The 15,260-nt window shown below is 36.6% G+C and overlaps 3 protein-coding genes across 37 annotated transcripts in view; all 3 read right to left on the bottom strand.

The window, feature by feature from the left end:
- The window catches only part of BLOC1S1 (biogenesis of lysosomal organelles complex 1 subunit 1), a 1,086,347-nt gene that overhangs the window by 246,594 nt on the left and 824,493 nt on the right, over positions 1–15,260 (bottom strand). The gene's annotated exons all lie outside the window — the stretch shown is intronic.
- TMT1B (thiol methyltransferase 1B) overlaps positions 1–15,260 on the bottom strand; it is a 686,675-nt gene that overhangs the window by 213,657 nt on the left and 457,758 nt on the right. The gene's annotated exons all lie outside the window — the stretch shown is intronic.
- On the bottom strand, positions 6,914–14,710 carry LOC126931146 (olfactory receptor 6C2). Its single transcript, XM_050748965.1, has 2 exons — positions 14,628–14,710; positions 6,914–8,935 (listed from the first exon to the last, which is right to left on the bottom strand). Exon 2 carries the CDS (start codon positions 8,045–8,047, stop codon positions 7,109–7,111), a length of 939 nt encoding a protein of 312 aa, XP_050604922.1. The 5' UTR covers positions 8,048–8,935; positions 14,628–14,710; the 3' UTR covers positions 6,914–7,108.

Raw genomic sequence — 15,260 nt, 5'->3', positions numbered from 1 at the left:
GAAAATGTGGCACATACATACCATGGAATACTATGCAGCCACAAAAAAGAATGAGTTCATGTCCTTTGCAGGGACATGGATGAAGCTGAAAACCATCATTCTCAACAAACTAACGCAGAAACAGAAAACCAAACACCACATGTTCTCACTCATAAGCGGGATTTGAACAATGGGAACACATAGATGCAGGGAGGGAAACATCACACATTGGGGCCTGTTAAGGGGTGGAGGGCAAGGGGAGGGGGAGCATTAGGACAAATACCTAATGCATGTGGGACTTAAAATCTAGGTGATGGGTTGATAGGTGTAGCAAACCACCATGGCACATGTATACCTGTGTAACAAACCTGCATATTCTGCACATGTATCCCAGAACTTAAAGTAAAAACAACAACAACAAAAAACTCACTTGTCAGGTATGCTGCTTATCAACACCAGGGGAAAAAATACAAAGGAGGGAAGCCAGGAGAATTGCACAAATTAATTGAGAAAAACTTTCCAAATCTTAGAAATAAAGCAGGAGAATGACATCCTATTTTTACATTGCTATTATTATGATTTTTTATTATACTTTAAGTTCTAGGGTACATGTGCACAACATGCAGGTTTTCTACATATGTATACATGTGCCATGTTGGTGTGCAGCACCCATTAACTCATCATTTACATTAGGTATATCTCCTAATGTTATCCCTCCCTCCTCCCCCAACCCCATGACAGGCTGTGGTGTGTGATGTGCCCCTTCCTGTGTCCAGGTGTTCTCATTGTTCAATTCCCACCTATGAGTGAGAGCATGTGGTGTTTGGTTTTTTGTCCTTGTGACAGTTTGTTGAGAATGATGGTTTCCAGCTTCATCCATGTCTCTACAAAGCACATGAACTCATCCTTTTTTAAGGCTGCATAGTATTCCATGGTGTATATGTGCCACATTTTCTTTTTTTTTTAATTAATTAATTTATTTTTTATTATTATTATACTTTAAGTTCTAGGGTACATGTGCATAACGTGCAGGTTTGTTACATATGTATACTTGTGCCATGTTGCTGTGCTGCACCCATCAACTCGTCAGCACCCATCAACTCGTCATTTACATCAGCTATAACTCCCAATGCCATCCCTCCCCCCTCCTCCCTCCCCATGATAGGCCCCTGTGTATGATATTCCCCTTCCCGAGTCCAAGTGATCTCATTGTTCAGTTCCCACCTATGAGTGAGAATATGTGGTGTTTGGTTTTCTGTTCTTGTGATAGTTTACTAAGAATGATGGTTTCCAGCTGCATCCATGTCCCTACAAAGGACACAAACTCATCCTTTTTTATGGCTGCATAGTGTTCCATGGTGTATATGTGCCACATTTTCTTAATCCAGTCTGTCACTGATGGACATTTGGGTTGATTCCAAGTCTTTGCTATTGTGAATAGTGCTGCAATAAACATACGTGTGCATGTGTCTTTATAGCAGCATGATTTATAATCCTTTGGGTATATACCCAGTAATGGGATGGCTGGGTCATATGGTACATCTGGTTCTAGATCCTTGAGGAATCGCCATATTGTTTTCCATAATGGTTGAACTAGTTTACAATCCCACCAACAGTGTAAAAGTGTTCCTATTTCTCCACATCCTCTCCAGCACCTGTTGTTTCCTGACTTTTTAATGATCGCCATTCTAACTGGTGTGAGATGGTATCTCATTGTGGTTTTGATTGGCATTTCTGTGATGGCCAGTGATGATGAGCATTTTTTCATGTGTCTGTTGGCTGTATGAATGTCAAGAAGAACTGTTTTCAAATGGTCAGTCTAAATAGGGGAGACTGGTCTAATTAAGTATTTTTAACAGAGAACTGGGGAATTATTGCCATGGTTAGGGAGATGTGAGCTGGGGTTCTAAAAATTTAACTACTTTTGTCACAGTTCCTTTACCACAGGGCCAGCTCCTTAGACCCTGTCACATGCTTGGACAAAATGATGATAGCATAGTTAGTGGCTTCCTCACTATCCAAGACTGCTTTCTTTTTTTTTTTTTTTTTTGAGATGGAGTCTCGCTCTGTCGCCCGGGCTGGAGTGCAGTGGCCGGATCTCAGCTCACTGCAAGCTCCGCCTCCCGGGTTTACGCCATTCTCCTGCCTCAGCCTCCCGAATAGCTGGGACTACAGGCGCCCGCCACCTCGTCCGGCTAGTTTTTTGTATTTTTTTTTTTTAGTAGAGACGGGGTTTCACCGTGTTAGCCAGGATGGTCTCGATCTCCTGACCTCGTGATCCGCCCGCCTCGGCCTCCCAGAGTGCTGGGATTACAGGCTTGAGCCACTGCGCCCGGCCAAGACTGCTTTCTATATGACATCACTCTTAACCTAGGTGAAGTGATTAGGTTCATGCACCTCAGAGGTTCTCTGTACCTCACAGTTTAATACTGCAGGCTAGAATTTCACTGACTTCATCTAGGTGTATTTGCATGTCCTTATTTATTTATTTATGACACAGAGTGTCATTCTCTCACTCAGCTGGAATGCAGTGGCACAATCATAGCTCGCTGTAGTCTTTAACTCCTGGGCTCAAGTGATCCTCCCGCTTCAGCCTCAAAAGTAGCTGGGTCTACAGGCATGAGCCATTGTGTCTGGCTGATTTTAAAAATATTTCTGGAGACAGGGTCTCTCTATGTTGTCCAAGGCTGGTCTCCAACTCCTGGGCTCAAATGATTCTCCCACCTGACTCTCCCAAAGTGTTGGGATTGTAGGTATGAGTCGCCACACTTGGTCTGTATTTGGATTTCTGTGTGCACCAAGATTCCTCTATCTTCTGCTTAGACTTTTAGGGAGCACCAAACAGATATCTGGAGTGGTGATCTTGTTTTACTAAAGCTCAGAACAGAGCTTTGGACTGAGCTAGAATATTGATCTACAGAGCGGTGATGTTCTATCTAAAATCCATTTTACCTGGAACACACTTATGTTAAGATTGAGCAGTGATTTGATTGGAAACCTTGGTTAAAAGCTTCTGAAATCAGATTTTTTTTTAAAAAAAATTAAAGACACGTGGGTTTAATAGGATGCCAATAATCAGAACATATAAATAATTTCAAAGCCATGCTCCCAATTCTGAGAATTTACTTTAGGAGCCAGAATGTCAGAATATAAGCATGAGAGCTGATTAAATAAGTGCTATGGTATACATCAGTCTGATAAAATAAGCATATTTTAATCTTATTTGAAGCAACTGCTCAGTATCAGTGACTTTCATTCTTTCCTTTTAAACTATTGTATTTCTCACCTTATACTCACAAGGCCAAAGAATACTATTTTTCACTCTGAGTGAAATTTCAAAGCTTCTGATATGAATTACTAAATATCATTTTTTTCCTTAGTGAAGATTAACACTTAGGACTAACATCTAAAGAAGATGGGAACAATGCTACCTGGCTTAGTTTCTTTGCTTCTCCTCTATCTGTTTCAATTTGCATATTGTTGTCCTGAATTGTTTTTGTTTTACCTAATATATTTTATAATACATTATCCAACAAAGCTGGAGGCATCTGACTTCAAACTATACTACAAGGCTACAGTAACCAAAACAGCATGGTACTGGTACCAAAACAGAGATATAGACCAATGGAACAGAACAGAGCCCTCAGAAATAATACCACACATCTACAGCCATCTGATCTTTGACAAACCTGAGAAAAACAAGAAATGGGGAAAGGATTCCCTATTTAATAAATGGTGCTGGGAAAATTGGCTAGCCATAAGTAGAATGCTGAAACTGGATCCTTTCCTTACTCTTTATACGAAAATTAATTCAAGATGCATTAGAGACTTAAATATTAGACCTAAAACCATAAAAACCCTAGAAGAAAACCTAGGTAATACCATTCAGGACATAGGCACAGGCAAGGACTTCATGTCTAAAGCACCAAAAGCAACGGCAACAAAAGCCAAAATTGACAAATGGGATCTAATTAAACTAAAGAGCTTCTGCACAGCAAAAGACACTACCATCAGAGTGAACAGGCAACCTACAGAATGGGAGAAAATTTTTGCAATCTACTCATCTGACAAAGTGCTAATATGCAGCACCTACAAAAAACTCAATCAAATTTACAAGAAAACAAACAACCCCATCAAAAAGTGGGCAAAGGATATGAACAGATACTTCTCAAAAGAAGACATGCATACAGCCAACAGGCACATGAAAAAATGCTCATCATCACTGGCCATCAGAGAAATGCAAATCAAAACCACCATGAGATACCATCTCACACCAGTTAGAATAGCAATCATTAAAAAGTCAGGAAACAACAGGTGCTAGAGAGGATGTGGAGAAATAGGAACACATTTACACTGTTGGTGGGATTGTAAATTAGTTTGACCATTATGGAAAACAGTATGGCAATTCCTCAAGGATCTAGAACTAGAAATACCATAAGACCCAGCCATCCCATTACTGGGTATATACCCAAAGGATTATAAATCATGCTGCTATAAAGACACATGCACACATATGTTTCTTGCAGCACTATTCACAATAGCAAAGACTTGGAATCAACCCAAATGTCCATCAGTGACAGACTGGATTAAGACAATGTGGCACATATACACCATGGAATACCATGCAGCCATAAAAAAGGATGAGTTTGTGTCCTTTGTAGGGACGTGGATGCAGCTGGAAACCATCATTCTCAGCAAACTATCGCAAGAACAGAAAACCAAACACCGCATGTTCTCACTCATAGGTGGGAATTGAACAATGAGATCACTCGGACTCTGGAAGGGGAATATCGCACTCTGGGGCCTATTATGGGAAGGAGGGAGGGGGGAGGGATTGCATTGGGAGTTATACCTGATGTAAATGACGAGTTGATGGGTGCTGATGAGTTGATGGGTGCAGCACACCAACATGGCACAAGTATACATATGTAACAAACCTGCACGTTATGCACATGTACCCTAGAACTTAAAGTATAATAAAAAAAAGAGTTAATTTAAAAAATCTAGTCCTGCTTTGCAAATATATAATATATAATAGTTACATTCACTTTGGTTTAGATTATGAATATTTTAGAGAGTCTTTTGTGCAGGTTTCTTAATTTAGATATTTCTTATGTAATACAATATGTAAGAAATGAGATACATAAGATATTTCAGTACACCAGAGCTCTGAGGTGAATGCTTCCTGAAGTCATGTTGATAATAAATATGCTTCAATATTGGCAGGGAGATGATTGCTTCAATTTTATGCCATCTACTTTCTCCTTATCAAAACATAAAATCTTACTTAAACTAGAATAGGACAGATTATGGTATATAAAATCTGCCCGTAATTGTAAAATCCATAAATTGTAAAATTTTAATTTTTTTCTTTAAAGTCAATAAAGTCATTTAAAAAATAGAAGTAGACACATTGATAAACTAACATTGTAATTTTATATAAAGAAAGAGCAAGGGAGAGAGAGAAAGAGAGCTGTGTGAGCTCATATACTTTCAGTTAGAGCATCTTTTCTCATTCTGCTCCCACCTCAAAGGAAAAGTCATACAGTGGATTGAACACGATTTTAAATCAGAAATCAGGCTCCATCATTTCCTACCTATAATATATTGGCCAGTATACACAATCTTTTTATTTCTATATTTTGATGCACTTAAAATGTATTTACAGGATGTGTAAAGACATTAATTATGACATTTACAAAGAGTTTGACATGGTTCAAAAGTGGCAGTTATTTTTTTTTTTTTTTTTTTTTTTTTTTGAGACGGAGTCTCGCTGTGTCTCCCAGGCTGGAGTGCAGTGGCGTGATCTCGGCTCACTGCAAGCTCCGCCTCCCGGGTTCACGCCATTCTCCCGCCTCAGCCTCCCAAGTAGCTGAGACTACAGGCGCCCGCCACCACGCCCGGCTAGTTTTTTGTATTTTTAGTAGAGACGGGGTTTCACCATGTTAGCCAGGATAGTCTCGATCTCCTGACCTCGTGATCCACCCGCCTCGGCCTCCCAAAGTGCTGGGATTACAGGCTTGAGCCACCGCGCCCGGCCAAAAGTGGCAGTTATTTTCAAAATTATGTCAATAGAAATAATTTGTAGAAATGTTTTATTGCTATGTCAAAGCCCACTTTTGATATCTAAAATAATCACTGAGTTTATAATTCAATATGAGGTATTTTTTTCAACTTTCTTATAATAATTTAATCTTCATCCTTTTCAGCCTGTGGAAGTAATTATTTCTTTCAGCTCTAACCATTTTAACTTTTGAATATTTTCCTCTATTTTCCGCTTGATCATAATTCTAATTTTTTTTTTTACATTTTTAGTTTCTTCTTTTTTCTGTATAAAAAAGAATATTGGTTGGATATTCTCCATATCTTCTTAACCCTTTAATTACCTTTATGTTGTGGTAAATAGTTATCTTGTTTAATAAGCACTTAAATTTCGGTGTTTCAATTTGCTCTTATGCATTCATTCTGATTTTGTAACCCAAAATAAGTGATTTTATGTTTACATTTGTTTTAAATTAAATGTATGCTTTTTGCATGAGTTTCCTCTCATGTAATATAAAGCAATAGCTAATACGTCTTACCAGAGATTTTGAAGGTGTTTCCATTTCTTCAAATCGGATTAATTTTAACTCCTGTTGATGTCTTCTTTCCTGGTTATCCTAATAGGGCTGGAATACCTTATTTGATTTAATTTATTTTTAATATATGTCTCTTGTTGTTTTCTATTTTTTGTTTTGATTCTTGGATTTATAATATTTTGATAATTTTGTATTAGAGAAAGAATTTTTTATTACTACATAAATTAACTTGTAGATAATGTATACACTGATAATTATTCTTTATTTTCTCTTCCCTAGAGGAATGAAGAAAAGACTAGATCAGAAGTGGAAGAAACCTTGATTTTTGGAAAAGTAATTTTTAGTTTCACAATGAGGGAAAATACAATTTATGACCTTGGTTTGAAATAATAAGGATTTTGATAAAGATGGGATTAGGATACAATATTAAATGTCATTGAGAAGGTTCACATGACTAAACTGTAGTCAGGAAGCAATGAAATAAGTTAAAAGCCATAGGATGACATTTAGGGAGCATTCTTCGTTCACTTTACGCTAATTCATCACAACTTCTACTTCTTTGAGAGAAATGTAATCCTCTTTACAGAGTCACTGAAAGCTTGTTTCACTTGCTCGTTCCTCAAGGTGTAAATGAAGGGGTTCAACAAGGGTGCAACAGAAGTAGTAAGAACTGAAACTCCTTTATTTATGGCCACTTCATCTTTTGCAGAGGGCTTGATATAGACAAAGATGCAGCTTCCATAGGCAATGGAAACCACAATCATGTGGGATGAACAGGTAGAAAAGGCCTTTTTCCTTTGCTGAACAGAAGGGAACCTCAGAATTGTTCTGACTATGTACAAGTAGGACAGAATCACACAAACTAGGGTGATAATGAGTGCAAATACAGCCATAAGTATAACTATCTGTTCTATTACCCATGTATCTGAGCATGAGATCTTTAGGAGAGGACCTGCATCACAGTTAAAATGATCAATGGCATTGGAACCACAGAATTCGAGCTGGAGGCCTAAGCTCAGTGGTGGAACAATGATCATCAAGCCAGCCACCCAACTGCAGAGGACTAATAAGGTACACATCCTGTTGTTCATGATGACCATATAATGAAGGGGTTTACAGATGGCCACATAGCGGTCATAAGACATGGCTGCCAGGAGAAAAAATTGTGTTGCTCCAAAGAGAATAACAAAGAATATTTGACTGGCACAAGCATTGTAGGTAATGGTATTGTCCCTCATTGATATACTGTACAAGAATCTAGGAATACAGACTGTAGTAAATGAGACTTCTAAGAAGGAAAAATTTCTGAGAAAGAAGTACATAGGAGTTTGAAGGTGGTGGTCCACCAATGTGAGGGTGATAATAGTCAGGTTCCCTGTTACACTCAACATGTAGGTGAGAAATAGAAAGATAAAAAGCAAAACTTGCAGGTGTGGGTCATCTGTCAGTCCCAGCAGGATAAAAGTTCTTATTACTGTGCAGTTTTTCATCACTGTTCTTTGATATCTACCCAATCCTTGTTTAAAAATCACGGTTTATGAGGAAGTAGATATTTGAATTCTATAGCAAAAGGCTATGCATCTAGAAGCCAAGTCGACCAGCCTACGTTTATTTTCTCCCTTTATAGAATAATCAGTGTTGCCACTGTTTCAACAACCTTCCTAAACTTCACATATATGAGCAGTGGATATTTCCTTAAGAAATCAAGTTTTGTAAAATAGTCCAAATTTTCCTTGATCATCCTTATCCATCAGAATGTACAAATGCAGTTGATTGTAGTTTGTTACATGGAATGGATTTACAAATGGGTTAGAAAGAAATGATGCCATTTTATAGGTACTTAAAAATTCTTTGTCCAGGACAAACTCTGGATATAAGATACATCCAGGTAATTAATAACATTAATTCTCTTCGGTTGTTATTATCTGAGGATTGTATTAAGATTAAGATGCATTTCTCCTGAAAAGCAAACAAACAAGCACACAACAATGACAACAAAATACAATCGTTGTCCCTGAGCCTTTCCCTGGTCTTTTATTCTTCTCTGCTGGCATTCCTTATTCTCAACTGTCTATTACCTGTAGATGGGTTGATGTAAAATTATTTTATCTATAATGTGAGAAAAAGTTGTGTTCAAGGTTTTTACAAAATGAATATTCTCATATGCTTTCATCTGATATTCAGTTAATTGTGATTCTTTTCCCCTCAAAGCTCCAGAAGCAAATCTACATTTAACACCACTAAATATAGTCTTCTAGGCTGTGTCTTTTTCAATATATTTTTAGGTCCTTTAAAAAGACATCATGTATTCTCACTTATTCTGAAATCAAATCAGTTGAACTCATAGACATAGAGAGTAGAAGGATGGTTACCAGAGGCTGGGAAGTATAGTGGGGGGTTTGGGGGTAGGTGGGAATGGTTAACGGGTACAAAAAACCAGAAAGAATAAAAAAGAATTACTGTTTGATAACACAATAGGGTGACTGTAGTCAATAATAACTTAATTGTATATTTTTAAATAACAAATGATATAATTGGATTATTTGTAACTCAAAGGATGAATGCTTTAGGGAATGGATAACTCATTCTCCATCATGTCCGATTTCATATTACATCCCTGTATCTAAATATTTCATGTAGCCTATAAATATATATACTTGCTATGTACCCATAAAATTAAAAAAAATTAAAAAGACATTAATGTCTCCTCCTCTCACCCTTACTCACTTTATACTTTAACCCTCTGTGTTCTCACTTTCACCTCCACCCTCTGAAGAATCTGCAAAGACTTCGTTACTGTTGAAGCTAAGGGCACATTTAGGTTTTTAATCTTGCCTGGAATTGCTATAGTATTTTTGTTTTAAAGTTCAATAATTCTTTAAATATGCTTCATGTCTAATTCTGATATTCTTTCGATATCTGTCTTTTTAGGGTTTCTCTTTTTAGTCTCCTCTTTCTCCCTTCATCTGTGAAATACTGGTATTGTCAATAATCTTCAGACCTCCTGCTTCTTGTTTTCTGTTTGTTATTCTTCTTACCCTCTACTCTTCAAGGATGATTTTGCCCAGTCCAGTTGATTTAATGATCATGTATATGATGTAGCCAAAGACCAGGTAAAAAGCATTGCTAAGTATACATCACAAGTTGGATGTTCCACAGATACCTCACTTACAACATGCTCTAAGTCATGTCATGCTCCTTCTTTGAGTCTTCTGTTCTACTGGTATTACCTATTGCTTGTTACAGGTTAATTACTTTCGTGTGGACTGCCAGGCTCTTCATGGGCAGGACCTTCCTTAATTTTCAGATCTCATCACTTACCATCTTCTTACCTTTCTTCTTCATGGCTCAAGTTGCCTTAGCATTGACTACTTGCAACTCTTCAATTTTCTACATGCTCTTGTCTGCACAGGCTTATCTTTTGACTGACTAGTGCATATCAGTCTTTAGGATTCTACTTAGGGATTGATTCTTCAAGGAAATGTTCATTTACCCACACAGCAAATGTGAAATTATGCTTCTGTGTTTTTTCCAAGTACTTATGTACTTGGTCTTGGATTATATCACACTGTATTATACTCTTCATCATACTTGTATTTCTCCTGTATGTTTCTGTAAACTTCTTTAGAGACAATATTTTATATACTCTGATTTTCTCTTATATCTGGCCTAGGTAGGGTTCTCAGTAAATTTAGTGAAGAAATAAAACAGATTTGTCTACATAGTGACAGTAAGCTATATTTTTAATGCTTATTCCTGTCAGCTGGTTCAACGTTCTTATTTACACACCTGTTTCAAACTGCACTGTCATTTTCAGTACATTCTTAAACAAAAGGCCAGACTGTTTTCAATTCAAAGTTCTGCAAATGCTATTTCGCTAGTACCTTTTCCAGAGTTTTTCTTTCCTCTCTGAACTACTTCTTACTTTACCTTGATATTATAATTCCTTATATGCTATTGTTATTTGCTTGGTTGTTTCTAGTAATCTCTCTCCTGACCTCTTCTTAGGAACTTAGGATTATTTTTTTCCTTTTTTCCAGAATTTGATTCTCATATATCATTTTCTAGAGACTACAATTGTTTTACTTTCTGTTTTCCTTTCTTTTTCAAGGCTGAAACCACCTACTATGTGTCTGAAGATTCATTTCTTTTCTAAGAGAGACTTTGGATTATCTTACAGAAAAATCACGTGGAATTCATATAGATTATATGCATGGATGTATCCAAGAAGTTCAAAGATATCCTAATACTCTTAGGATCGGTGGATCTTTAGGGTCACTCAAAAGTAAACACTATGAATAGGAGCTTTGTTCTTTCTCTGTTATATCTTTTACTGCTGTGGAGACTCTGCTTGACACATAGCATGTGTTCAACAATTTTTCAATGAGTTAATGTACCTTTTATACAACATTATCTGTATTTTTATCTCTTAAAAATCAGAGTTTTAAAAGTTTCTTTGAAAAACCAACTTTTAAAAGTATTTTAAAGTTTAGACAATATTAAGCTAAAAGGCTCATACTGCAGTGTCAAGAAGATTAGAATTGCTGCTATACTTATAATTATTACCAAGGTAAAATTTTCTTCTTTGTTCAAATAATTTGCTGTCTTATTTATATCCTAAAGTCTGTTTCTTTCATACCAACACTCTTAGTGCATTTGCTAATTAATATAACCTGAATGTATTGGTGAAATAGCCTTTTTATTTGCATAATTCTAGTTCCACCTGTATCTTTCTACACATATTAGAAGGTTCATTTAGTTGCCCAATTTTCTGCACTATAATAGAACCAACCTCAGTGAGGAGTGTTTTTTAGAGAAACAAAAATACTTAGCATAAAGAGATATGAACAAACCTACTTCTTTTAATAGAAAAATAATGTCATTACATTTCTATAGCCTGGAATAATCATGGAGTTTAAAACACTGTATTATTCAGCTTTTCTTTGTCTGGTCAGAACTCCTCCCCTTTTTCCAGTACATCAGTCCACCTAAAATACCACAGCATTCTAAATTTCTTATGACCCAACACTTTTGAGTTAAGGAAAACAACCCTACAATAGCAGTGTATTTCTTTTGTTTTCTTTTTCTTCTTCTTCTTTTTTTTTTTTTTTTTTTTTGCATGTGCAGTTTTTAATATAGATTATACCTCAATAAAACATATATATGTTAAAACGTATATAGTGAGGACCATGAGACTATCTAAATGAATCATAACTTCTGTAAGTATTAACAGGCTGCAGCACATTCTGCAAAATAGCATTCAGCCCTAGACTCACAGTTCTTTGTTCCTTGTGAATAGGCTAGGCTATTGGTGAATCGCATCTACAGGTGTAAGTTCAACAATATGGTTTGGGGAGGAGATAGAATACTCATTCTGACGGTCTTAAAGACCACATTTACCTATTTAATTATTGGACCTACGGTTTGCCCTTTTCTACTTTTCACCTTCTCACACAATCCTTTACCTAAACTTTGAGTTTAACCAGCCTCTCATCTCTTTTTCTCTTCATAAATACAATGGCACTTTTAATTCATTTTTTCAGTCTTTACATTGTATTGATTAAGAGTGAATATATCTTCCTCTTTTTTAGAAGACAAGTTGTGACAAGTGCATTTTGCCTCCACAGCTTTTGTTCTCCATACTCAACTTTCTAAATTCCCAACCTCTTTTCCCTTGATTCCCTGAGGTACACTGACTGTGTGTGCATTTATTGCATGGAGTTCTCCACTCTTCTCAAGGAATTAAGCAGCTCTGGATCCATCTCTCTCTTTGCCCTCCTGTTAGAGCACATCCACTTAATTCTGTGTTAGGATATGCTTCCACCTAGCTGTTGGAAAATATGATGCAAGCCAGGCACAAGGCATGGCTCTATGTTTTGAAAGTCATTTAATTTATACTGAAGTTACCACTGGCCAGGTGCCTGGCTCATGCCTGTAATCCCAGCACTTTGGGAGGCCGAGGTGGGCATTTGAGATCAGCTTGACCAATATGGAGAAGCCCCATCTCTACTAAAAATATAAAGTTAGCCGGGTGTGGTGGTACATGACTGTAATCTCAGCTACTCAGGAGGCTGAGGCAGGAGAATCGCTTGAACCAGCCCGGGCAACAAGAGCGAAACTCCGTCTCATGAAAAAAAAAAAGAAAGAAAGAAAATTACCGCTGTGGTATTTATCCAATGCTTTACTTTATTCTTCCAGAAATACTTGCATTTGACTAGGTTATTTGGTGTGTATTTCTCTGAATTATAAATATCAAAGATATTTGTCACAAGTATAGACTTCTGGGATGCAGAGCTAATACGTTTTAGCCAGGAAATAGGCAAATGAGGTTAGGCTGTAGTGAAGAAATTAGAAATTAGAATAGTTGTGGTATAATTACCAAGAGTTTCATATGCACATCAATGTCTGAGAACCACTTAGGCAATTAAGGAAGTTTGTTGACAGCCCCTGACATCATCGTCTAAATCACCTATCAGTGTTGTCCCTTATGTCATCAGCGATCACCTAATTTATATATTTATAATTTCAGACACAAATGAAGGATGACTAAAATACTAACTGGCTTCTTTAATTTGCATTATGGGTCTTATTTTGTTAATGTCATCCCTGACCATTATGGCATTCTTCAGCAAGAGGAAATGACTTTATTTCTGTTCATGGAGCAATAACTGCTCCCAGTTCTTAGCCTGCATTAATTATTTATAATGGTAGCTACAAACATAAGTCTTATCTGACAACACAGTCTCTACGGTTCTTGCTATTTCTCCATCACTGAATGAAATTGCATCTCCTCATAAGATACCAATTAGTTTGTTATATGAATGCTTTTTCACCTGCTTTGCATATAAAAAATCACTGCAAATATCATGAGTCTTCTGGGTCTGGGAAAATGAATTCCTTACTCTCATGGACATGTGCTTTATAAAATCCCATAAGGTACATATGGCAAGGCCCATCTTGCTTTAAAATTACCGCTATAGGAAAATACACACTTATGCAGAAAACCTAATACAAATCTGTTAAGAGAGATGGTACGAGTCTGGCATAATGAGAATGAAGATGCTAACAGAGCATACTGGCCAGTAAGACACAGTCAGTCTGTCACATATGCTTACTTCTTAGTAAAACTCCCAAGGTGTTTCAAGAAATCCATAAAACTAAAACTGTTGCCTTGATTACCTTACTGCCCTCAAAACTGGTCTCTCTGCAAGCCTCTCACACTATTCATCATTTTATTCCAGGAAAGAAAAACAGAGTTCCTTGTTTTCAGATATTCTGAGGTTTCTTATGTTGCCTCAATCCTCTTTCTTTCATGCAAATCCCTTTTGACTTTGTTAGATAAAGTCAATTTATTGGAAGTTTTGGTTTTATACAAGCAGTGTACTAATAATTTACTATACCTTTTCCTTGATTTTGGCTTAAGAACTAATTTTCTCCCAACTACTTCGGGGTCATGAAAATTGCAATAAGCAGCATAAACTATGAAGTAACTGAGAATTGACATCCTTTCTGTCATGTTTGTTTTCATGTCTCTCCCTTTGAATACACACTAGGCAAAAGCTTTCTTGGTGAAATAGTCTTCCACGCCTTGATCATCTTGTGCGGTGCAGTGCATCATGAGCAGCAACACAAAGGCCTCTCAGTCTTAGTGTCACTTAGACATTAAGGGAGCATTTTTGTTGAACTAATAAATATGAGGGATTGAATTATTTCTGGCTAGACATTTAACCATAAGAGAATATTTACAATTTAGAAAAAAGCTAACATTATAAGCAATGTAATATGCTTTTTTTGTATATATTCCAAGGATTTGGAAGGCATATTTCTGTGTGTCTTTTATATTTTATGAGTGACCACAAACTACTGCATGTGTGACTATGTAGGAATGCATAAATATGCCCTAGCTATGATGTTTAGTCTTGTCAAAGATCTGTTAATAGTTTAAAAACATGTTCACTACAGTTTTCCATATTAAAAATTTGAAACAAGCTTAACAAAATTACAGAAGTGTACTCCAGCAAAAATTTCTTTCTCTTATCTCTCATATGAGAAAGGAATTGTCATACCTACATTAAAATACTTACTCTTTTGATCATTTTTCACGTTTTAGGTGGCAGCTCCCTAGTGGGTTGAACTGTGTTGTGTTAAGGAAGATGTAACTTTGTACTGGTTTAACTTGATCATCAATCTTCAGGTATCTCCTGAAGGATCTTGAGGTCTCCTAGTTTTGCATGTTCACATTACAATAAACACTCTTTTTAGAAACTTTCTTATTTTACACTTGGAAAATATTTTCCTTGGACTCTGTCATAATGGTAAGAAAATGTGATGTAAGGGAGGAAAGCAACAGAGTTTCTTCTGATTTCAGAAGAGCAGAGAGTTAGCTTTTCTATCCCCAAAATATTTATTTTTTCTGCTGTATCTCTTGGAAGTGCACTGGGATCATACGAATAAATAAAGGATCCTTAGTGGCCAGATTCAAACATCACTAATGAAGCTTCTATGTAATTAACTTTGGTAAAACAACTAAAATAGACAACAACAGAGACACCTTCCTTTGAGACAGTAAGGCAGAACAATAGCATCAGATAGAAGCCTGGTGCCCATGCTAATGAGAAAAATAATGCACAAGTCTGATTCTATTTCCTAATAGACTTTCTAAGGATATGAGTATGTCTGCTTTTTAATAATCAAAATATTTTG

The sequence above is a fragment of the Macaca thibetana genome, chromosome 11, assembly GCF_024542745.1.
Source record: "Macaca thibetana thibetana isolate TM-01 chromosome 11, ASM2454274v1, whole genome shotgun sequence".
Taxonomy (NCBI): Eukaryota; Metazoa; Chordata; class Mammalia; order Primates; family Cercopithecidae; genus Macaca; species Macaca thibetana.
Note: the sequence above shows the minus strand (reverse complement) of the source record. Positions and strands in the feature narration are given on the sequence as shown.

What these genes read in the sequence shown, in the direction of transcription:
- LOC126931146 (XM_050748965.1), bottom strand. Translation starts at nt 8,047, where the DNA reads ATGAAAAACTGCACAGTAATAAGAACTTTTATCCTGCTGGGACTGACA.